A 25,547-nucleotide genomic window follows, 5' to 3' on the forward strand; every position below is an offset into this window, starting at 1 on the left:
ACTTCCTTGATGTACCTAGGAGAAAGAGATCACCTATTTTCGGGAATAAACTATTTTTAAAATGGTCATACAAGAAATAAGAGGATATAATCTATTTTTACAAAGAAATGGAAAAAGGAGATTAGTCAAAAAATTTATTAAATGCCTACTATATGCCAGGCAGCTAAGTGCTGAGGATACAAAGAAAGATAAAAAGCAGTCCTTGCTCTTAAGGAGCTTGCAGTTTAGTGGTGGAGATGCTGTACCAGCAACTATGTACAAACAAGATTTAGACAGGATAAATGGTAGAAGAGAAAGTCAGATATTGAAGGCAGGGAATGACAGGTGAATATCATAATTGTCTTTGTATTCAATAAATTAATTAACAGATATTTATTACTATAGTCTAGCCAGATCACTTCTTTTAGTTGCGGCAACCAAATGTCATCTCCTTGGTGAAATGATCGAGATCTTCACATAACTTCTGGTTTTTCTGATCCTTGCATTCCTCATTATTGGGCCACTTCTCAATATTGGTGTCTTGAGTAATGATATAAGATACCCTTGAAGGAACGAGAGAGGTTGTCATGTCAGCATCTGCATGAAGTGAGACTAGATAGAAGGATCAAAGCTTTCCTCCCAAGCTACCCAGTACATGTTTTGAGACTGCATGAAATGAAGCCATTCTCTCCATTTATATAGAACTTTAAGATTTGCAGAGTATTTTGCCTAGGTTTGCTCACATAGTCATCAAAATAGCAATGGGAGCAAAGGAAGCTGAGGCTCAAAGAAGTGACTTGCCCATAGTTATACCACTATTAAGTGTATGAATTGGGATATGAATTCAAATCTTTTTGACTCCAAGTCCAACACTCTATTCACTGCACTTGCCTAGCTACCTTTTGAAATAACAGCCAAAGCTACCTTAAATCATATCTCCTCTCCCTTGGGATTCCCATCTTAGACCAAGCCAAAAAAGAGACATTAAATGTCACAGCAGCCAAAGGAAAACTCACTCAGACTTCTTCCACAGGTCACTGGTAGCACCCCAGATCAGGTAGTCTTTACCGATTTCTAGCCTCAGATTATCTCTGCATCTCACGTGGCTAATAAAATCCCTTTCTTTCCCCTCAGCACTATCATCAGACCCTAGGGGGAAAAAAGAAATAGAAACCATTTTTAGAATCATGCCTGTTCTTCTCAAAGTCAGAATTAGGCTGAAATAGCTCTTTCAACTCTATCTGCAAATGGGAGTGTGTGTGTGTGGTCCTGGTGGTACCACCCAATATGAAATGGAGTTATGGACTCTATGAGATCTGGGCTCAGTCTATATTCTAGGGTCTGAGGTATGGAAGGCTCAAGGGTCTCATTCCTAATATATAAATATTGAAATGGAACATTAAAGTTTAGGGGATCAAAAAAGGGGGTTCACTCTGACCTGGTTTAATGACTCTCAGGATTTTCATTCTATAGGTGTCATGGCTGATGCTCTGGTTCATGCTTAGGAGTGTTGTTTTGTACACTGAAACAAAAAGAGGAGTCAGGCATGAGGAGAGGGTCCCACAAACATACCTCTGGAGGCTTGCAAAGAATAATGACATCTAAAGAATGAATTCTGCTTCACACTTATAATTCTCACAGATTTGTCCCCTCACTGTCCCACAAGGAATAAAGCTCTCTCAGGAGTGTTCCTGAGTTCTCCATCTTTTTAAAAAAATTTTGAGTAACACCTCTTTTCATTTTCTGTGTTGTTTGGGCATTATAGTTCTAGTGACATTACCAAAATCCACTCCAGGATGACAGGCTGTTTCCTCTCGAATCTGATCTTGATTTTCTTGCATGAAGCAGTGATCTATCAAGGAAACAGAGGCATAAGGTAATGAAATGGGGAAATAGATGGGTCCAAGAATTTGGGTTCATATACTACCTTCTCCCCCCTGCCCCCTTGCTAGCAATTTGACTTTGAGAAGGTCTTCTTAACATTTCTGGGACCTGGTTTCCTTATCTATAAAATGAAAGGGCAGAGCTAGATTGCTTGGGACATTCCTTCTAATTCTGAAGTTTATTCCCTGTGGTCTTAGCTCTCTGGTTAAGGTGGCAAACTCTGAGATAAAAGGGGAATAAAAATAGCAAGAGTAGAAATCCCTAAGAGAGTTGAGGGAGGAAGGACAAATGAAGATGGCAGGAAGAGGCTAGAAATATATTTGTACTTGCCAGAAATAAAAGGCACACTTCTTTTGCATGTGTGAACACTAATTAGCTTCATGATTTAAGTAAATTAATTTACAACTCACAATTATGTATTAGAAGGCCATATTTTAAATATCGCAATGAAAGTTATTTTTGAAGTTGGTGCTCTCAGACTGTCAAATGTTCAAGTCTGTTTCCCACAAATCTTTTTGACTCATATATCTAGTCCAGAGGTCCATTGCCCAAGTCTAATTGGTCATCCAAGTTCCATTGGCTTCTGTGAACAAATATAGCCTATGCCAAGTCATGGAGAGGGAAATGCAAGGAACATTAAAGAGATAATGTACAGTCAGAGAACACAATTGATTACAATGAGGATTTTAAAATGTTATATTTTCCCTCCTAATGCTGGAAAGGATTGGGAGGGAGAGAAAATAAACTTTTTAAAAATTAGAAACAAATTAAAGTAAAACAAAAAAGATGTATTATGGTTAGTGGAGAAGGGGACTATAAAGGGCAAAGATTCAGTAAGAATAGGGGAGCAAAGAGTGGGAAATATTTAGAAATTGGAACAATTTGGAAAGTGGGAAAGAAGTGGAGAGGAATGTGGAGACAGTAGTTGAAATAGGAGGAAGCTCATGGTGGCATAGAGATAATGATGATGCTATATAGTTAGCATTTATACAGAGCTTTAAAGTTTGCAATGCTTTATAAATATTGTCATTTTCTCCTCACAACAATTCTAAGAGGTAAGTGCTACTATTATGTCCATTTTACATGTGAGGAAACTGAGGTAGATAGAAGACTTGATCAGAATTACATATCTAGTAGCTGTCCGAGTCTGGAATTGGACTCAGATTTTCATGACCCCAGAGATGAAGGAGAGATTAGAAGTTATAGAAAGGGACTTATTTGACTCTTTTATTTAAAAAAGCAAAAACACCTGAACCCAGTCAAACAACTCTATTTGAGTTATTAAATACTTCTTATAGGAGATTTTTTTTTTCTAGGAACTGCATCTAGTCTTGGATCTACTTTTGATACCAGAATATGAACACACCACCCTAGTACAACTGTCATTGATTTGGCAGCTGATGCAAGATCAATGAGAGATATGAATTAATTGGGGAGTTTTTTTTGTTTTAAGAAAAGAACAAAATATACAAAATTGTCCTGAAAATCCCTTGTTTTAAAATCCTTCTGCTCCGTAATAGGAAAGAAAGACTTGGGTGACAGGTATAATTTTGGAAAATGATAGACATGATCATTGTGGATTGGGAATAGTTGTGGATGTATGAAATTCCATGAGTAAAAAAATTAACATTGCTCTGTTTACAGTATATACCCAAGAATCTACAAAAATAGTGAAATCAAAACTTTTAATTCTTAGGTAAATATGATGATGGTGGGAAAGCTCCAGTAGATGTGCCAATTAAGAAGTTTCTGTTTCTCACTATTCTTATATTTTCTTCTTGCCCCCTTCCATTTACCATATTTAACATGGAGGTTAATCCTGGAATCATCTAAGCATCTGAGGGGAGGATACATACACCATGCCTTCTTGAGAGGAGAGAAATTCCTCCCTTCCTCACTCTTTGACATAATGGTTACCTTCAGCACATCGACACACTTCCCCAGTGCAGATCTTATTGAGCTGTCCTTCGGCTTTGGTTGAGTGATAGAATTGGGTGCATCGATTCTCTAGAGGGGAGCAAGATGAATATGAGCCTTCTGAATCCTCTGCTCTAGTCACAGGTCACAAGTGGTCAGAGTAGGGTGGTTGAGGTGAGGAGATAGTTCAACAAGGGTTCCCAGATTGGAGCTCCAATTGATCTAGTAAGAATTATTTCTTAAAAGCAACCATTCCCATTGGAGTATTTGTAATTAACTTAATGAGTTATTATATACTACATATACTAAGCATTCATGAGGTATATTAATATTAATGCACCCTAGTGCACCAAGGCATTAGGGACACTTGGTAACAAGTAAACACAGTTCATATTTCCAAGATTGTTATCATCTAGAAAACGAGATCAACATGGCTTATATGTGTACATGTATAAAAATAATAATTACTACTATGGATTAGGGTAGAGAGGATGGTGAGTTGGGATATACTTCAGTTTTCTTTTATTATTAATGAACTTAAATATTCATGTAGGAAAAGCACTAGCCTAGGAGTTAGACCTTGGTTCTAGTTCCATCTCTACCATTAACATCCACTATTCAGATCTCTTTAATCTTCAGTTCCATCACATACACATATACCTTCCTTCCTTCCTTCCTTCCTTCCTTCCTTCCTTCCTTCCTTCCTTCCTTCTTTCCTTCCTTCCTTCCTTCCTTCCTTCCTTCCTTCCTTCCTTCCTTCCTTCCTTCCTTCCTTCCTTCCTTCCTTCCTTCCTTCCTTCCTTCCTTCCTTCCTTCCTTCCTTCCTTCCTTTCTTTCTTTCTTTCTTTCTTTCTTTCTTTCTTTCTTTCTTTCTTTCTTTCTTTCTTTCTTTCTTTCTTTCTTCCTTTCTTAATGAGGGGACTTGGATATCAGTTTTATCAAATTCAAAATGAGAAAATTCAACTAGAAAACCATTAAGCAGGGGGCGGCTAGGTAGCTCAGTGGATTGAGAGCTAGGCCTAGAGATGGGAGGTCCAAGGTTCAAGTCTGACTTCAGACACTTCCCAGCTGTGTGACCCTGGGCAAGTCACTTGATGCCCATTGCCTAGCTCTTACCACTCTTCTGCCTTGGAGCCAATACACAATATTGACTCCAAGATGCAAGGTAAGGGCTTTTAAACAAAAAAAAGAAAAGAAAAAGAAAAAAAACCATTAAGCACATTTCCAGTTCAAATATTTGGACCACAGTCCAATCTGGCTCTATCGGCTTGTTGCCTTTCCCAGTGGATAAAAAGATGTGTTACCTAATGCGTAGTATTCATAAATTTTGACAGCTGCTGGCTGGATTAGACCCACTTCAAAAAACTGGTGGGCTTTGAATTTAATGCACTCCTCTTCTTTGTGAGAAACCTGAAGGGAAAATCCCAGTGAATCAAGCAAGGAAACCTTTAAGTGCTTACAATGAATCAGGCACTATGATTAGCTCTGGGGAAAGGAAATTACAAAGGAGAGTCCCTGCCCTCGAGAAGGTTCCATTCTAGCAGAAGAGACAACATGTATGTATGAATACACACACACATATACACACACACACAAGCTCAATACTTCTCATTTCTGTCTCTTGGATAACTCGGCTTCCTTCAAGACTGAACTAAAATCTGACCAGTTCAAGAAGCCTTCCCAGTCCTCCTTTTTCTTAGTGCCTTCCCCCTGACATCATCTCTAATTTATCTTCTCTATGTCTTGTTTGTACATAGCCATTTGCATGTTGCCTCCCCTATTAAACTGAACTCTGGAGAGCAGGTACTTTCCCCCTTTTTCTTTCTATCCATCGTACTTAGTACAATGCCTGTCACACAACTGACAATAGATGCTTGTTGACTTGACTTGAGATACAAAGCAGACTTTGTATCTTAGGAGCAAAGCTGGTAGGAATGAAGATCTACAGAAGAATCTGATTAAGCTGATTTTTGAAGAAAACCAGGGATTCCAAGACAGGAAGCTGTAGAGAGAGCATTGAATGAATCAGGAGAGAGAAGGAAGAGAGGAATAAGACTAGGAACAAGCAAGAGAAAAAGCCTGAGAGCTTGAGAGTGAACATGCATGTATGTTTGTGTGGGTGTAAAACACATATTCTAGATTTTAAGGGCAAAGTGGAAGGAGACAAAGATCTAATCAACCAAGATGGGGCAGGGGTAGTGCTATACTTCAGACAACCCAATCCCTGCAACTAATACCACTCTAGGATGGGGAGGTTGGGGAGAGTTCAATGTATTCAATGTAGGGAGTAGTGAGAAGAGGGCAGGAGGTGATAATGGGAATAGGTGCTAGAAGGGGAAAATATATTCTTGGCTCATTCCTAACCCAACTAGTGGAGATCATGTAGGAGAAGTACCTGAGAGATGAACTCAGCAAAGGAAGTTATTACCTTATCCAAGTAGATAATGAGGGTCCCTCTGTCCGATGGGGATTTGTTGATTTCAAATTTGGAAATATACCTCTCAATTCCACTAGAAAGCTGAGGACATTAAAGAGAATGAAATAGGTTTAAAAATAGATGGCCATGAGGACCAGGGTTGATAGAAGGTGTAGTGGTGGTGGCCACTGTCACATAGCATCTCTTCTAGAGGAAATGACAGAAGATCTTATTAATCACTTTACTTATTAATGAAGAAAAAGCATCCTTCACTTATATTCATTGACTGGCTTTTTGGTTGATCTGTGGTAGATCAGTAGAATATCAAATACTTTCAGTTGTAATGTTTGAATCTCATGGATGGACAAAATGACCTGATTCAGTGGGGGGGGGGGGAGGGAATACTGGTTTTAGAATAAGGGAACCTGCTCAAATCTTATCTCTGGTGACAACTTTGGAAAAATCATTTAACCACTCAGTCTCAGTTTTACAACCTGTAAAATTTATGAGTTGGACTAAATGGCTTTTAAGGTCCCTTCTAGCTCTAAATCTGTGATCCTATGACCTTTTGAATTATTATTACTGGAAAAAGGCTCACACCAGCTGGAAGCAGTAGTCAATTAGTGACTGGCTGAAGCAAGAAGCTGACCTTTCCCATATCCTTAGACTGAGAGGATCTTTCAAGGGAGAAGAGAAGAACCTTCCATGGAAGATTTGGGTTTCTCTTACATCAGGAGTGATGAATCCCCACTGGAGTAGGTCATGAAGACTTTAACTCATTTTAACTTAACGCTCCTGGAGCCATTTTTGCCAAATGGAAAAGTGGCAGAACAAGAAGTTAGGATCAGTTTGAAATATGTTTCATAATGACCAGCAATCTGATCCTGCAATGTGTATGGATAGTGGCATGAATACAAATATTTCATAGTATTAAAATAATTAATGAAATAATTAATAAATAAATAAAATATAAAAATAAAATAAAAATAATATAATATCATAAAATTTAATTTAAAAATTCATAACTTTTCATTCATGTTGTTACCACTAATATAGTTTGAAATTGCACTGTACTTTATTTAGTAGTTTAATGGATTGCTACAGGCAAAAAGAAAGAAAGAAAGAAAGAAAGAAAAAGAAAAACCCTATCACTTGGTACCTAACTTTTTGAGAATGAAGATTTCCAAACTTAAAATGATCCCTAGGTAACATAAATACCTGAGACCACCAGACTTATAGTCTTACCTCTTTATGCTTGGTAGGATCTACCAGATCTTTAATTACACTGTCATAGCTTTTAATAACCAACCACTGGAGGACCAAGTACACCCTGTCTGTAAGATTGCAAAGATATTTAGCATCAAAGGCTTCCCATGATAGAAAAAATCTAGGTAAGGGCAAAGGAGTGGGGAAAGATGTTTATTCTATTTCAATGCATTCTTAACTTTAGAACTTTAGTATTGGAGGGACTTCAAGAGCCATTTAGTTTTACCAATTTCTGGAAAAATAAACTTTTTTAACACATCCTAATGGACATCCACATTGTGCTTGAAGACCTTTGGGAATAAGCACTACCTCTAAAGATAGCCCATTTCACTTTGAAATATTTTAATGGCAAATATTTCCTTGAACTGAACCAAAATCTACTCATCTTCAACTTTGAATATCTCCTAGTTCTGCTTTTAGAAATCAACCAAAACATATGAGATAATGAACAGTGAAATGAGTAGAATCAGGAGAACATTTTACACAGTCACAGGAATAAATACTAGAAAAATAAAATGAGAATGTCACTTCCAGAAAATGAATAGAAAAATAAAATATGAAAGACTTAATTTCTATGAAGATGTTGACATCTATGATGATGTCCTATGTGATTCAGGGTGGTGGGAAGGGATTAGAACACTAATAGAAGGGATCTATTATGTAGATATGAAGAAAAGTAAGTTAAACATATAGGGTATTTGTGATATCATTTGAGTTATATCTTCTTTTTCTTTATATACAGAAACACTTGTTTTATTTGGATTTATAAACAGTTAGAATAATAATTTTTTAAAATTATAAAAATAAAAAAGTCAATCAAAGTAAGTCTAATATTCCTTATCTATAATGTCTTCAAATACTTGAAGATAACTATCATTCTACCTCATTCACTAGTTTTTTTCTTTTTTGGGTGGGGCTAAGCACCCCTAATTCTTCCAATTTAGTTTTGTATAAAATGATCTCTAGTCTATTAACTATTCTAACTAGTCTATTAACATCTTAATTATCACACCATCTTATTTATGTTTCCTAGCTTACCAGTGTCCTTCATAATATGTAGTACCCAGATATCTCTTGACCAGGGTCCTAGAGCCACAGAAATATCAGTTCCCTTGTTCTGTATTTTATCCCTTTCATGGCAACCTCAGATCACATCAGCTTTTATGGCTGCTCTATGAACCAATTTATATATATATATATATATACACACACACACATATATGTGTATATATGTATCCTTCTAGTAAAATACCAGATGGTTTTTTTCAGATCAGTTTGGCCATCTAGCCATTCCTTCCTCATCTTATACTTCTGGTCATTTTTGAAACTTAAATGTTTTTATTTATGTTTATTCCTATTATATTTCCACTTTATTCTAATTTTCCCTTTCAGCTTTTTGTTATCTGCAGATTTGATATTTCTATGTCATTGTCCAAAAAAAACTATTAAAAAATAATAGCAGAAGGTCAAGGACTTTCCCACTTCAGACATCTTTTAACCATGTACATGTGTATATGTTTACGTGTGTATGTATGTTTGTGGGTGTGGGTGTGGCCCATAAATAAGACAGAGATGCCTTCCTATCTGTATGTTCCAAGTATATTGGGAAGATGTGCAGACATTACACAAGATTAATGAGGAGACTGATAAGAGAGTTGTTTTAACCTTATTATGGAAATATCATTAGTCTGATTCATTTGATGACGAAATAAATTTCTAACAATTCTGCTATGCTCAAACAAACAAGGTCTCATTTATATACAGCTTAGAATTGCTCATTGCTTATTAAACAAATCTCTGTCTGTGAGGTTCCTCAGGATCTTTCTTATAGAACTTTTGTATCTTCCCTGGCATCATAGGAAACACTCAGTAAGTTCTTGAGTTAAATCTTTAGAAGCATTGAGTTGGGGCATAAGTTAGGTCTGATGGAGAATTTGATCCCCAATAACATCATTGTTTGTTTGGAAGCCCCCAACTTGACTTTCTTTATGTGACTCCCTGGAGCATTAATAGATTTTGCTATTTCCCTAAATAGCCTGGAGATATATACTTACTAGATTGAGATCTTGGATATCAGGGGAGAAGCCTGTAAGCATGGAGACATCCAAGATAGTCATTGCAGCATCAGTGACACCCAAGAACCTGGGAAAGAGAAGATCATCTTACCAAGATATCCCCAGCCAGAAGCCAGGTAGGTATGATAAAGTCCTTTACATTCTTCTTATTCCTATTCAAAAGGTCCCTTCCAAGGATTTATTTTCTGTGCACGCAAACTGGTCAAAGCTGTCTGGACAACTCTAGGTCATGGAGGGACGCAGACAAGTCTGTTGCATCCAGTAAAGAACCACAAAGCTGACTTATAGGCTTAGAAAAGAAATCCTGGTGGATCTGTGACCACAAGACCTAAACATGAATACTAGTTTACCATTAGATCCTATGTGACCTTGGTAAGTCACTTCACCTCTCATCTGGTTTCTGCACATATAAATCAATACTGTGTATTGGTTCTAAGGCAGAAGAGTAGTAAGGGCTCATCAATAGGAGTTAAATGATTTGCTACGGTCACAAAGCTAGGAAGTGTTTGAGGTCAAATTTGAATCCAGAACATCTGGTCTCCAGACCTGGCTCTCAATCCATTGGGCCACTTAGCTACCTCCCCAATAATAGGCTCTTAAGAAAAAATTGTTGACTGATCAAAGAAGGATCCGGCCAAATACAACAGGAGAGAACCAGATTAGCTACAGGGAACTTTTCATTAGTTAGTATTACTAAATCCTTGAGCTAAATGAGGCTAAATATGGTGGCCATCTGCATTTGTCTTTAAAATATATATTACCCGTCTTGGGTGTTTTAGGTTTACTCAGGGCTAGAGTCTAGGGCTCTACTAGATAAGCTCTGAATGGAATGGGTATGGCAGAAGGTCTGATGGCTGCTTTCATCCCCATAGGATAGACATATTCCATTTGCCCAGTTGCTTCTTCTTACCTCATGCAGATTTCGATGGACACTGAACCAAGAGTTTCTTCTAGTTTACTTTCTGGAAAGGAATAGAGAATCATGATCTGTATCTGCTCAAGGGAAGGGATGTCTTTCTTACTTCTCAAGTCCATTTGATGGGGACTATGCTGACTCTGACACCTAGCAGCTGTGTGACCATAGGCAAATCTCTGAACCTCAGTTTTTTCAACTGGAAGATTTGGTTACTGCTTGGAATACTTCACAGGGTTACTGTGAGGAAAGTGCTGTGTAACCCTTAAAATGTCAAATTAAGATGAGTTATTATTACTGCACTCTTTAAAAAAACCCTTAACTTCCATCTTAGAATCAATACTATATGTTGGTTCCAATGCAAAAGAGTGGTAAGAGCTAAGCAATGGAGGTTATGTGACTTGCTTAGGGTCACAAAACTAGGAAATGTTGGAGTCAAATTTGAACCCAGGACCTTCTGTCTCTAGACCTGACTCAATCCACTGAGCCACCTAACTGACCCCTCACTACACTCTTACAATGGAACTTGTTTTTGATAAAATTCAATATGTATAATTATAAAGTGTCACATTCTGGGTGAGACCCTGAGATACGAGGTTAAAAGCAAACTAGTCATGTCCACTTAAGGAATTTATATTTTTTTAGAGATGGGGGTAGTGGGGTATCCAGTGTAATTGAGGAGGAAATGGAAGTGGGACAAGCATTTATTAAACACATGCTATGTGCCAAGCTCCATGTTAAGCACTTTACAAATATCGTCTAATATGATTATCCCCATTTTACAGATAAAGAAATTGAGTGAGACAGTGGTTAAATGATACACACAGCTGGTAACTTTCTGGGGTCAGATGTGAACTCAGGTCCTCCTGACTCCAGACTCAGTACTCTATCCACTGTGCTCCTTAGGTGCCTGGATGGGGTACCAAGAAAGGCTTCAAAGAGGAACTGGCATCTGAGTTGAGTTGAAGGGGAAAAAAGGATGTAGAGAAGCAGAGCTAAAGAGAGAGAGCATTTCAGGAAGGGGCAATTTGTGCAATGTGTGGAACAGGTGATAACGTGTTACGTTTGGTAACTAGAAGCACAATTTGGTCTCAAATGGCAAATGTGAAGGGGATTAATATGAAATAAGGCTTCAAAGGTAGGTTGGAGTATGATGATAAAAGGAGGCTTCGCAATGACAAGTTGAGGAGTTTGGAAACTTGTCTCAGGAGCAATAAGAACCCATTGAAGACACTTGAAGAGGGAGAATGATGTGGATTTAGGCAGCTTAATCTTGAACTGACTAGAGAAGCAAGGTGGATATTATGTGAATGTAAGGAAGGGCATGCATGTGAGAGGTATACTGGAGAGAGAACTGACAGGCATTGACAATTGATTGATTGGAAATGGGGGTTAAAGGATGAGGAAGATAATAAAATGAATCTGAGCTTATGAACCTGGCCAAGTTGGAATGATTTTGGTGCTTAATAGAAATAGAGAATTTTGGAAGAGGGCTATTTTAGTGGAAAGTGTTATATATTCTGTTTTGGTTACTTTAAATGTAAGATGTAAATAGGACATATAAGTAGAGATATACAGCAGGTTTGTGATGATGTAAAAGTGGAGAGTATTTGGGTGAGGATCAATGGAAAGAAATAAAAGTAAATTGGCATGAGAGTATACTGCAGATCACAAGGACAGAAGGAGGAAAGAGAGGATGAGTTTAGTAAAGAGATCTCAAATCTCAAATGAGGCATAGTATAGTAGTAATGAGGAACTTTGATTATCTGGACATTTGCTGAAGCTCTCTTTCTGATAAAATCAGTGTGGCTAGCACACTTTCTTACTTCTCCAAAAAACCTTGTCTTTTAAAATGTGAATAAAAACAAAGGGAACTGCTATTCTGGACTTGATTCTGATCCTTGGGGAAGAACTAGTTGCTGAAGAAAAATAAGAATGGCATGGCTATTGGTGACAAATAACCATTTCCTATTTAAATTCATGCTAAAACAGGAGAGAAAATTTGAGTAAACTCTGACAGGCCTCCTATAATAGTGTGTGTTGTAGGGGTTGCTGGATTGATTTTAAAGACTTTGGGAAAAGGACAAATAACCCATGGCTACATTTTATAGGAGAAGTTAGCACTGGATGGATGGGAAACACTTTGAAGAAAATTCTGAAGACTTAAAGAAAATAAAAGAGGAATTGTCTTAAGGGACCAATTGGAAACTATAAAGATAGGATACAAGCCAGGGCAGAATTCGCATACAAAAGATGTGACTGCTCAGACTTCATATTCTCTCTCTCTCTCTCTCTCTCTCTCTCTCTCTCTCTCTCTCTCTCTCTCTCTCTCTCTCTCTCTCTCTGTCTCTGTCTGTCTGTCTGTCTGTCTCTGTCTGTCTGTCTGTCTCTCTCTCTCTCTCTTTCCAGAAAGGAGGAAGAGCAATGTTCTGTAGTCAAATAATAAATGGCATAATTTGGACTTGGTTGGAATAACATTGGCTGATACAGATGGATGAAGTGCACCTTAAAAGAGTTGAATGTTATTGGTAAGTGACACTGTTAAGTGTCATTGTCAGGGTGAAAATCTAGAATTGATAATGGGGAGTAAAGGAGCATGCTTACTTCTTTTGACCTGCATTGTTGAGGTTGGGGAGAGGGCACTAAGCACCCACCAGCACTGAAGTGTCTTCTGGAGAAAATAAGATTTCTGTGAGAAAATGGAAAATGTGAAAGGAAGACACCTTGTATGTAGGGGATATTGTTTCTAGTGTGGTATGGGATTCCAGAAGGTATAATGAGGGACAAAGGCTGTTTGATCCAAAGAAGGGGGAACACTGAGCTTAGTAAAGATGGGGGTGTTGGTAGTGCTAGCAGAGAAAGAAAGAAGAGGAAGAGCAAGAACAAGAAGAGGAAAAGGGGGAGGCAGAGGAGGAAGAATAAGGGGAAGGAGAAAGAGAAGTAGCAGCAGAGAATAATGATGATGTACATGAGTTCACTTTACAGAGTCTTGACAAGAAATTCTGAAGATACTCTTAGAAGTCACCCACCCCTAGTCTCATTCTTCACTGAGATGCGCAAACTGAAGTTATGACATTGGGAATCCTGCTCTTCAGGTTTGGCATAGTAAGTTGTGACAACCTGTTGGAAAAAAGAAATATTTAAGGGAGAAACTATCAGGATGATGGTAGGAGCTAAGATTTTTGGAATCTTTCATCTGCCATCACTGCTGTTCCGTGAGCAGCAAAGACCAAAGTTCTTACCATCTCTCAAATATGGTCCCTTCTTTCCTCTAACACTGCCACCATCTTAGTGCAGGTTCTCAGCACCTTACATTTAGACTATGGTATCAACCTACTGTTTGGTATTCTTGCCTCAAGTCATTTCCACTCCAATTCATCCTTCTTTTAGTCTCAAACTGATCTTTCTTTTATTTTTAAATTTAATTTTAACTTATTTTTCTCAATTCCATGTAAACAAAGAATTTAAGCATTTATTTCTAAATTTTTTTGAGTTCCATAGTCTCTCCCTCCTTCTGTCCTCTCCTTTCTCCTTGAAAAGGCAGGCAACTTATTATAGATTACATATGTGCAAAGCAAAACATTTCCATATTAGTCATGCTGTAAAAGAAAATGCAGACCAAAAAAAAAGTAAAAAAAATACTTCAATCTGCATTCAGACTCCATCAGTTTTTTCACTAGAGTATTTTTGGTCATAAATTCTTAGAAAATGTCTTAGATTCTAATATTCCTGAGAATAGCTGCCATTCACAATTAATCATTGTACAATATTGCAGTTAACATGTATAGTGCTCTCCTGATTCTGCTTGTTTCACTTTGGATCAGTTAATGTAAGTCTTCTCAAGTTTTTCTGAAACCATCCTACTCATCTTTTCTTATAGACCAATAGTATTCCATCACAATCATATGCCAAATTTGTTCAGTCATTTCCCAGTTTATAAGACACCCACTCAATTTCCAATGTTTTGTCACCATAAAAGAACTATTATAAGTATTTTCATACATATAGATCTGTTTCATTTTTCTTTTATCTCACTGGGTTACAGACTTAGTAATGGTATTGCTGGGTCAAAGGGTATTCTTTGGGCATAGTTCCAAATTATTCTCCAGAATAGTTGGATCAGTTTGTAACTCCACTAATAGTATATTAATGACCCTGATTTCCCACATCTCCTCCAACATTTGTCATTTTCCTTTTCTGTCATATTAACCAATCTGATAGGTGTGAGGTGGTACCTCAGTGTTGTTTTAGTTTTCATGTCTCTAATCAATAGCGATTTAGAGCATTTTTATATGATTATAGATAGCTTTGATTTCTTCTAAAAATTTCTTCATATCCTTTGACCACATATCAATTGGGGAAAGACTCATATTCTTGTAAATTTCACTCAGTTCAGTATGTATTTAGGAAATGCAGCCTTTATCAGAAAAACTATATTCTAGAGTCTTGGCCATTTTAGTTATTCCCAATTTGGTTATGTTGCTTCCAATAATGAATATAAACTCTTCCCACTAAAGAGTGGTCAGTTCAATGTGAAGCAGACATAATGGGCTTGACAGATTAATTGATGATGGTCTTGACTTTCTCAGGAGTCTAATATTGTTTGCTGGAAAGCACTGAGAGGAAGTAGGGATAAAGAGATTCTCACATACCGTCATTGTTGCTTGTCCAGTACCTTTTGCTTTCACAGTGAAGTCTTGATTTAATTTGGTCTGAAACAAGAGTATAGGTTACTATTGAAATGGTAAGTGGGGGAGCTCTGAAAGAGGTTGTCTAGGTAGGATTCAATGGCTAATTCTTCTAATCCATCCATGTTTGAGCATCAGAACTTTAAGAAAACTGCTAGCATCTCCCAGCTCAAAGCTATCTTTCAATTTCCACAGAAGGTTAAATTTATGAGAGAAAGAAAAATTCATTCTCATTGTTTCTGGTGTCCACTCTATCCTATAATAATCTTTAAAGCAGCATAAATAGCCCTATCTGTAGAACATAATCACCAAATATCATCATTAAGAATGAATTTGTGATCATCTAGTCAGGCTCTCATTTTAGAAAAAGGAGGAAATAGAGTTGAAGTCATTTGTCCAAGGTCCCCCAGAAGCAGAACTAGGATTGGAGACCAAGTTAATTAACTCTTGGTAATATTCTTTTTTATTACATTCTGTTTATTTCTCTTTGGCTGAAGTTTATATTATAATTATTTTGTATCCTCAGAGTACAAACTGAACACTCACAGGGGCTGATGGGAGTAAGGAGAATGACCATGGGCAATCAGGAGCCTCCTGATTGACTGGAGGAAGTTGGACTAGAATTAATCATTTGTGGTAGATAGTTTAGCTGCAAATAAAAGCTGGTTTTAGTGGTAATTACATATCCATATCATATATTTTCTGATCCATGTTATGAATTCATTTTATGCTAACTCTAGGATAGTAAGACAAATCTAAGATTCAGAAACTTGAATAATATATTTCTTGTTGCTGTTTTCTATGGTCTATTGCTCTCCAGTAAAGGAAAAAGTTTGTATTACATCTTATATAATGGTTATTAAAAACAAAACAAAGTCAACAATAATGTACACAAATAAGAATACTTGAAAGTAATAACTGTCATGCCAGTCTCCTTCCTTCATTACTCATTCCCATTAAACTTTATTCATTGTTTCAAATTGGACACAAACCAAATATTATTTTACTTCTCTCTATTAATGGATAATAATAATAGTTAACTTTTATATGGTGCTTTAAATATGACAAAATACTTTAAAATATGGACCCTGATTTGCAACTCTAGATCTCCTAAGGTATTATATTATTCCCCCTTATAAGAGTGTAAGATTTTGAGGACAGAAGTCACCTTTTTTGCTTGGATTTGGATACATAGCACTTAGCACCTGGTATGCATCAAGCATTGAATAAATGGTTTTTCATTCATTCATTCAAAACTGGTTAGAGAGTCAATTAGTCAATAAGCATTTATTAAGCCTGTACTATATGCCTTATACTTGGTAGACAGTTCAGTAGTTGTAGAATTGAATTGTTATGGCCATGCCATTAAGTCTTCTTTTCTTCTTAAAGATTAAAAAAGCAACAACATACCTCAGCCCTTTGGCTCAATAGACTGTTTGAATAGTCTATTCGATAACTGATGGCTGACTGACGGCCTGGTAGGTGCAGAGAAATTTCCAAAGAATCATTTTTATGTCTAGGTGCCTTTTGTTGATACTCAGCCAAAGCTTGTAATGCCATGACAAGGCTCTAGAAATCAGAGAATAAATGGTGAGGTGTGAAGATTGGATTTAGCTCTCCCCTGATTGTGACAATGAAGATGCTTAGCTCTTCCTTGATTGTGAAGATTTAATTGTAATCCCCTCATTATAACAATGAAAGTGCTTAGCTTTTCCTATATTGGGAAGATTGAATTGTAATCCCCAGTCTATTTTTAGATTTTAATCCCCAAAAAGTGTTAACTCAGTATTTGAAGTAGATCTACCCATTTTAACCACAAAAAGGTGCAAACTAACTACTAAAGGTGCGAACTAACTACAAAAGGTGTGATATAACCAAGAAAGGTAAAATATAACCAAAAAAGGTGTGAACTAAAGAATAGGCAGTCCTGGAGAGGGCATCTGCTGTGATTGGTAGATGTAAAATTTAGGGGAGGTGACACAAGAGAAAAAGATCCTTAAATAGAGGAAACAGAGGCACACAAGGAAGAGATTGGAGAACCCTGACTCAGAGTTGGACTGGAGATCAGTCACCCAGGCTTGGCATGAAGGATCAGTCACTCAGAGCTGGGGGGAAGACAGACACTCAGACTTGGCTGTGGAACTCGACCCTGGAGGAGCTTGTGCAGGAGACCTCAGACTGCTTTCCTTTTAGATGGTCACCTTGGTGAGTGTAAAGGCTGACTTAGTTTCCCTGCCTCTCTGGAGGTGTGAACCTCTGAGAAAGACCCATTGTCTTGAGACTCCTTTCCATGATTAGGGCCTTAGAATTTCTACCTGGCTCAGAGGAAGCCAGAGTTCTCTCTCTCTCTCTCTCTCTCTCTCTCTCTTTCTCTCTCTCTCTCTCTCTCTCTCTCTCTCTCTCTCTCTCTCTCTCTCTCTCATATTCCTTAATATCTTCCCTCCTTCCCTCTATTGTAAATAAAACTACCATAAATTCCATTCTACTTTAGTAATTCATTTGGGATTTAGAAATTAAATCCCTGGCAACCACCAATTAAAATATTCAGTCTCAACCAATATAAATTTTACAGAGGTCATATTTATAATATTCATAATTGTAAATAGTGGAAGTTCTATCCAGATAAATTAATAAATAGCAATGTATGTTACTTTAAATCTGAAGGGAATTGGCCTAGATGGTTGTGAGAAATCATCTGCCCAGGGATAGATAAGGTACCATACTAAGTGAGTGACATCCAAGAGCAAACAGATAATAAGTCTATAGACATAATCTATAGTTAGGCCATTCTCATTCACAGAGCCAAGTTCAAAGATAGTCATTCTGGGGCAGCTAGGTGACACAGTGGGTAGAGCACCAAGCCTTGAATCAGAAAGTTCTGAATTAAAATATAGATTCAGATCTTTACTAGATATGTGACCCTGGACAAAGCATTTAACCCATTTACTTCAGTTTTCTGTTCTATAAAATGGAATAATAATAGTACCTAATTTCCAGGGTTATTGTGAGGATGAAATGAAATAATATTTGTAAAGCACTTAGCCCTGTGCCTGTGCTCTATATGTTAGTTATTATTATCATTATGTAATATTATTATTTCAGAGAAGCCTAGAAAGCCCTAGATGAACTAATGCAAAATGAAGTGAGTAGAAAAAAGAGAATAATATATAACAATGACATTGAAAAATATATTTGAATCACTTGAAAATTTCAATCAATGCAATATCTATCACAGTTTCAGAGACCTAATGAAGCATACTATTTATCTCTTGACAGAGATAATAGACCCAAGATGCAGAATGGGCATACATTTTCAGACACAGCCAATGGGGTGATTTATTTTGCCTGACTTTACTTATCTATAACAAAATTTTTCTTTTTCTTTTCTTTTTTTCTAGTTGAGGGGTGATTTTGGAATGATGATTGAAGATACAGATATGGTATCAAAAAATGAAAAAGGGAATTTTGAGGCATCCTTTTTTCCTAGTAAAATGTCCATATAATTCCTCATATTTTATGTGAATTATAATTAATAAATGTATTTTCTTCTAAAATTCTTTAAAACTTTTGTTTATTTTCAATTACATGTAAAATGATTTTAAGTATCAATTTTGAGTTCTAAATTCTCTCCTTCCCTCCTCTTCCTACTCTTTGAGAAGGCAAGCAATTTGATCTAGATTTAACATGCGCAGGCATGCAAAACACATTTCCATATTAGTCAAATTACAAAAGAAATGACAAATACCCCCCCCCAAAGATAACCCCAAGAAAAATAAAATTTTAAAAATTTGATTTGCATTTGCATTCATATTCCATCAGTTCTTTCCCTGCAGGTGGATAGCATTTTTCATTATATTTTCATTATGAATTAAGGCATCCTTCCTTAAAAATTCAGAGAATAAGATAAAAGGATGACCAAACAGAAATATACGAGAAGTAGTAAAGTATCTTAAACTACAGGTTAAACTTAATTAAATTACTATTTATTTTTTTTCATAAAGCCAACTGCTTGTGTTATTTAAACTCAATAGTTTTATTCAATTCAATAGTTTTGTTACTTTCAATTTTATTTATCTTTCCTTTGATTTTCAGGATTTCCAATTTGGTGTTTAAGTGGGGTTTTAAATTTGTTCTTTTTCTAGTTTTTTTTTTTTAAAGTAGCATGTCCTTATTCATTGATCTGCTCTTTCTCTATATTCTTGATGTAAGCATTTAGATATATAAATTTCCCACTAAGTACAGATTTGGCTATATTCCATAAATTTAGGTATGTTTTTTCATTATTACAATTTTCTTTAATGAAATTGTTGTTTATATCATTTGTTCTTTGACTCCTTCATTCTTTAGGATAAGACTATTTAGTTTTCAATTAATTTTTAATTTTTCTGTTGCCACTTGAATGTAATTTTGATTGTGTTTTGGTCTGAAAAGGATGCACTTAATATTTCTGCTTTCATGCATTTGGTTGTGAGGTTTTTATGCCCAATTATACAATCAAGTTTTGCAAAGGTGCCATGTACTACTGAGAAAAAGGAGTATTTCTTTCTATTCCCATTCAGTTTTCTCAAGAGGTCTATCATACCAAACATTTCTAAAGTTCTATTTACCTTCTTAACTTTTTTCTTATTTATCTTTAATTGGATTTATCTAACTCTGAGAAGGGAAGGTTGAGGCTCCCCAATTGTAATGATTTATTATATATCTATTTCCTCCTGTAACTCCTGAAACTTTTTCTTTAGGAATATGGATACTACGCCATTTGGTGTACATATGTTTAAACAGATAATGTTTCATTGTCTATGATGCCTTTATCAAGATATAATTTTCCTCCTTGTCTCTTTTGATCAAAGAAATTTTTACTTTTGCTTTAATACACTCTACTATCCTTTTTTCATTTCATGGGCAAATTGATCTCATTCAAATTCACAGTTATAAGTACTTCTTGTAGTTTTCTCTCCATCTTATTTTCCCCCTATTTACTCTTCTCTTTCTGTCCTTTCAGCCATTTCCAGTTCTCAGACCTCCTCTCCCAATTCACTCTCCTTTTTGTCCACCCTCCTTTCCCTTATTGCCCCTTCCTTCCTATTTCCCTTTTGGTAAGATAGGCTTCTACAACTGACTGTGTATGTTACTCTCTCTTTAGCTAAGTCCACTGAGAGTAGGGTTCAAGCCTTGCCCACCACTCCCACCCTCATCTTTTCCTCCTCTGTATTGCCTCTTCTGTGGCTCTTGGTGAAAGATAGTTTACCCCTTCCATCTCTTCTTTTCTCTCCATTTGTTCCTCTTTCCCATCCTCTGATCCTTTTTTTTTTTTTGCCTATCAGCTCATTCTATTCAGTTTCCTTCTTTCTGTTTATATATATTTCTTTTAATTGTTCTAATGGTGATAAAATTCTTAAGTATTTAGGTATCTTGTATCCTTTAAGGACCTTAAATATCTCAAGTACCATAAATATCTTAATTATTGCTTTCTCGGGTATAATTGTACTAATTTTAAACTTATTGAAACCCTTAAGTTTTCACTTTACTTTTTTGTGCTTCTCTTGAGCATCAAAATTGCTCATTGAATTTTTTTCAGCTCTGTTTTTTTGTTCAGGAATGTATGAAATTCCTCTAGTTCATTGAATGTCAATTTTCTTCCCTGGAGGATTATGCTCAGTTTTCTGGGTATATAATTCTTGGTTGTTGTGCTAGATCAATGATGATGAACCTTTTAGAAGGGTGGTGATGTCCTCAGACACGTACAGAAAAGGGGAGGAGAACAGCCCAGCTCCATGTCCCTCTGGCTTTCTAGTAATGAATTCTGGCAAACTGTTCTGGGGTGACCATTGGCATGCCCACAGAGAGGGCTCTAAGTGCCCCTTATGGCACAGGTGTCATAGGTTCACCATCATGGTTCTAGATACTTTGCCTTTCAGAATATCATAGTCTATGCCTTCCAGTACTTTAATGTAGAAGCTCCTAGGTCCTGTGTACTTCTGACTGGGGCTTTATGATATTTGAAGTGTTTCATTCTGACTGTCTGTAATGCTTTTTCCTTGGCCTTGGAGTTCTAGAATTTGGCTATAATAGCCTGGGGTATTTTATTTTGGTATCTCTTATAGGAGGTAATCAATGGATTTTCTCAATTTCCATTTCCTCTTTTGTTTGAGGATATCGGGGCAGTTTTCTCTGATGATTTCTTGTCATATGATGTCCAGGCTCCTTTTTATTATGACTTTCAGTTCTGTCTGTCCAATTCCCTTTCCAAGAGACAAGCCCTAAATATTTGAAGATGGCTGTCATTCCCCACTGTTCCTCCCCTGAATCTTCTTTGTCTTTTTTAAAATAAAAATGTCCATTCTTCATTATATTTAGTTTGTCACTCCTCTTTTCATCTTTTTGGCTTAATTTAGAATTCTTTAATGGAAATTTAGAGATGACCTTCATTTCACTGGTGATGAAACAGGTCCACAGAGGTGAAATAACTTGTTCAATGCCACAGCAAACTAGTGGCAGAACTAAGATTATAGGTGAGGTCTCTTGACTCTACTAATCCATTCTGTCGATTTATGACAGGTTATTGGGATTTGTTTTTTTCTTAACACAGCTTGGTAATCATATTTTTTAATTTGGGGTATGTCCTCTAGCTTTTGCCATCTTCAATTAGCCCTAGGGCAATATATAGGAATTCTATATTAATGGAGCCCAGAAATTTCTATGGAACACATAAAAATATTGACCCTCATAACTACAGGAAGGGACTTCCAGATGAGGCCAGAAGTAGCTAGACAAGGCAATGTTTCTCAACCACTCCATGTAATTATAGCCTTGATTAACTTTTTGGTTGCTCATCCTGTGTCCTGACATTTATTCAGCTGATAATAGCCAGACTATACTTAATGTATGGAATACTCCATCTCTTTTTAATTTCCTGCCTCTATCATCTCCTTCTTTTATGGATTAGCTTAGAATTATTTTCTATACATCCCTTCTCAAAAAGGCAGGAGGAGAGAGATGGACTCCTTTCCTTCTTGCTTAGTTGTTGACTTAGTGTTTCAACAGGAATAAATGATATTATTTATCAAAGCTTAGTTTCCTTATTTTCAGAATGAAGGGGATTATATAACTTCTGAGGTCCATATAACTTTGAGGATTTGTGATAATTCTAGGCCTGGTTACCTCCTTCAACAAAGAACTTAAAGAGTGAGTTTGAGATATCGAGTTCATCTGGTGAAGGCATTTTTCCTCAAACATTTTCTCAGTGGTGACTTAGTCATGAAATTATTCAGATACTTGGACATAACAAAACTATTCATGGCATCCATGCTACCCACTTCCTACCCATTTTGACCACATACTGCCCCCCAAACCCCATACCATTTCCCCAAACCACACACGTGCATATACAAACACACAGCCTTTTCTGTCAATCATGATTCTTGGGACATAGTGAATTTATAAGGAGACTGGATAGGAAAAAGGGTTGTGATGGGTCCTTACCTGAGTGCTTCCATAGGTTCCTTCATAGATTTTCTGTAACATCAACCACTGGGCCACTTCTGTTGCCATCTGAAATTTCTTCAAGTGTATAAGACTCAGTAGTCCATAGGAAGTGGCCTCAATACTGTAATACACAGATTTCTTATCTTCCCAGTGATCCCCTCCTGGGCACAAGCAGAAAGGAAAGACAAAGATTGAGTCTGGCTGCTTTTCTCTGAAGTAATGGGTTAGTGGTTCATGCTCCCTAAAGCCAAGATAAAGGTATCTGGAAGAAAGTTAACAAGAAACATGCAGTGGTGCCAATTTTGTGGGAAGTCAATTCTTCCTGTTCTCCTAGCATCCTTTATGCACATGATGCTCTGTTTCCTAGCGCTTTGCAATGGCTCTCTTCCGATATCTCCCAGGTACTACATCCTCACTTCTGCCTCTCAGAATCCCTAGTTTCCTTTAAAACTCAATTCAAACCCCACTTTTGTCAGGAGGATGTTCATACTCTCCATGATCTCCTCCACTGTCGTAGCACCCCCTAAAAACTACCTCTTATTTATTTTGTATATACAGGCTGTCCCCAACATCTTAGTGGAATTTTAAAGTTTAAAATAATCTAATGGTTTAGTTTGACTAAGTTTTAGGATACCATATGTGATATATATGTTTATATTTGTATATATCATTCAATCCCTTTAGAAGTAAGATCCTTGAGGTCCAGGACTATTTCATTTTTTACCTGGAATAGATCAAGTGCTTTTAAAAATTATTGATTGATACATTCTAATCTATCCTCAGACCCTTCCAACTTAAAAAGAATCTTTACCTTCTGTCTTAGTACAGAAGAGTGACAAGGGTTAGGCAATAAGAGTTAAGTGATTTTCCCAGGATCATACAGCTAGGAAATGTCTGAGACCAGAGTTGAACCCCATCCTCCCAACTTCAGGTCTGCCATTCTATCCATTGTGCTACCTAGTTGCCCCACTTTCAATTTTTTCTTGAACTGAAAGGGGCCTCTCTGACTCACCACTGACTGCATTGAGGAGCACAGACTCATTATCTAGCCTGCCCATCAGGGCTAAGGCATAGGAGGCCAGGGTCACCTCATAGGCTTGAGTTAGTTGAGGGTACTTCTGGGCAAGGAAATTCACAGCTTTGTTGATGGTTTCATTCAAACTCTGAGAAGGAATAAGAATAGGAGGTGTGAGGGTGGAAACTCCTACTTTACCATAAAAAAAAGTACCTTATTCCTCCCCTTTCCTTCTCTCCTATGGACAATGGCACACCATCACATGCTGGTCCTAATACACTAGATCTTCAGATACTTAGAAAACTGATGTAATTACTGAATCACATCAGTGATATTCAAAAAATTCCCTTCTCCAGTCACCATTCTTCTACATGTATTGTACCCCCCTAATAGAATACAAGGTCCTTGAGTACAAGGACTTTTTTGGTTTTTCTATTTATTTTTGGCATAGGACACAGTTAGGGTGCACTAGAGCTGGAGTGGGAAAGACCTGATTTTAAATCTGAACTCAGACGCGTACTACTTGTGTGACTCTGGCAAGTCACCTGTCTGCCTTGGTTTCCTCATTTGAAAAATCATGATAATAATAATACCTAACTCCCAGGGCTTTTGTGAGGATCTAATGAGATACTATTTGTAAATTGTTTTGCAAGTTTTGAAGATTATTATTGTTATTATTACCTCAAATACTTAGCACAATATTTGGTGCAAAATAAATTCTCAATAAATGTTTTTCATCCTTTCATTTATTCATCTAGGATAATAGGAAATGTAAAAAAGGAGAGAATGCAAAATCATAGACCAGTCCAAATCTTAGACCAGTGAACTTGAATGTCAATACCTGGCAAAATTCTAAGGAGCTGGTTAGTTGACATCTAGAAAAGAAAGGAGTAATCACAAAGAACCAGCATGACTTTATCAAGAAGAGGTAATGCAGACTAAAATTATTTTCTTTTTTATATAGGATTACTCAATTGGCAAACCAGGAGAATATGGTTGATGTGGTATATTAAGGTTCTGGTGAAATATCTATTAAAGTCTCTCATGCCATTTTTGTGGAAAATATGAAGAAGTATGGGTTAGATGACAGTGGAATTCGGATTCAGAATTAGTTAAATGGTTGGATTTAAAGAGTAGTTAATTATTTCTCATTGCCTTAGAAGGAGATCTCCACAGATCTGTGTCTGGCCTAATACAGTTAATTTTTTTTTATCAATGATTTCCATAAAGACATAGATAGAAGTGCAGCAGATTTTCAAATGACTCCTAGCTGGAGATATAGTAAAGATATAAGTGACAGAATCAGTCCCAACTATTTATTAAGCATTTACTACATATGTGCCTTACACTATATATGAGCACCAGGGAAGTGAATAAGCATTTCTATATTGCCTATTATTTGTAGGCATTGTACTAAATACTTTTTACAAATATTACCTCATTTGATACCATAATAACCCTGAGATCTAGTTATTATTATGTCCATTCTACAGTCCATTCTACTTGCACAAGGCTAGTAAATGTCTGAGGCCAGACTTGAACTCAATTATTCTTGACTCTAGGTCCAGCACTCTATCCCCCAAGTCATCAGCTGCCTCTAGGGATACAAAGAAAGTCAGAGATTATCCCTGCTCTTAGGGATCATTCCTTATAAAAGAGGAACCAGGTTAAAAAAAACTGGTTCTATCAAGATATATAAAGAATACAAGGAAGGTAATTTTAGAGAGGAAGACACTGGAAGTTGGAAGATACTGATGGAATTTCATTGAACCAGAAAGATGCCAGGGAAACCAAGAGGCAGCAATGAATTTCAGATATTGTGGCCGTTGTACAGGCCCTTTCAGTAGCATTGGTGCAAGGAACAATGAGTAGACCAGGGCGACAGGTTTATCATGAAAGTGGAGAAAAA

General features: G+C 36.7%; 1 protein-coding gene across 1 annotated transcript in view; it reads right to left on the bottom strand.

Moving 5' to 3' along the window:
• Positions 1–121: 121 nt before the first annotated feature.
• Positions 122–25,547, bottom strand: part of LOC100028784 (A.superbus venom factor 1-like) — an 87,296-nt gene continuing 61,870 nt past the window's right edge. The window contains exons 28-41 of the mRNA XM_001378686.5: positions 23,636–23,786; positions 22,621–22,784; positions 16,549–16,707; positions 15,103–15,162; positions 13,480–13,570; positions 10,448–10,499; positions 9,517–9,604; positions 6,209–6,298; positions 5,085–5,190; positions 3,781–3,870; positions 1,760–1,831; positions 1,418–1,501; positions 996–1,128; positions 122–542 (exon numbers count right to left, since the gene is read on the bottom strand). Coding sequence (XP_001378723.4) covers positions 404–542; positions 996–1,128; positions 1,418–1,501; positions 1,760–1,831; positions 3,781–3,870; positions 5,085–5,190; positions 6,209–6,298; positions 9,517–9,604; positions 10,448–10,499; positions 13,480–13,570; positions 15,103–15,162; positions 16,549–16,707; positions 22,621–22,784; positions 23,636–23,786 — 1,479 coding nt within the window. The 3' untranslated portion in view covers positions 122–403. The remainder of the gene's footprint in view (positions 543–995; positions 1,129–1,417; positions 1,502–1,759; positions 1,832–3,780; positions 3,871–5,084; positions 5,191–6,208; positions 6,299–9,516; positions 9,605–10,447; positions 10,500–13,479; positions 13,571–15,102; positions 15,163–16,548; positions 16,708–22,620; positions 22,785–23,635; positions 23,787–25,547) is intronic.

The sequence above is a fragment of the Monodelphis domestica genome, chromosome 1 (genome assembly GCF_027887165.1).
Source record: "Monodelphis domestica isolate mMonDom1 chromosome 1, mMonDom1.pri, whole genome shotgun sequence".
NCBI lineage: Eukaryota > Metazoa > Chordata > Mammalia > Didelphimorphia > Didelphidae > Monodelphis > Monodelphis domestica.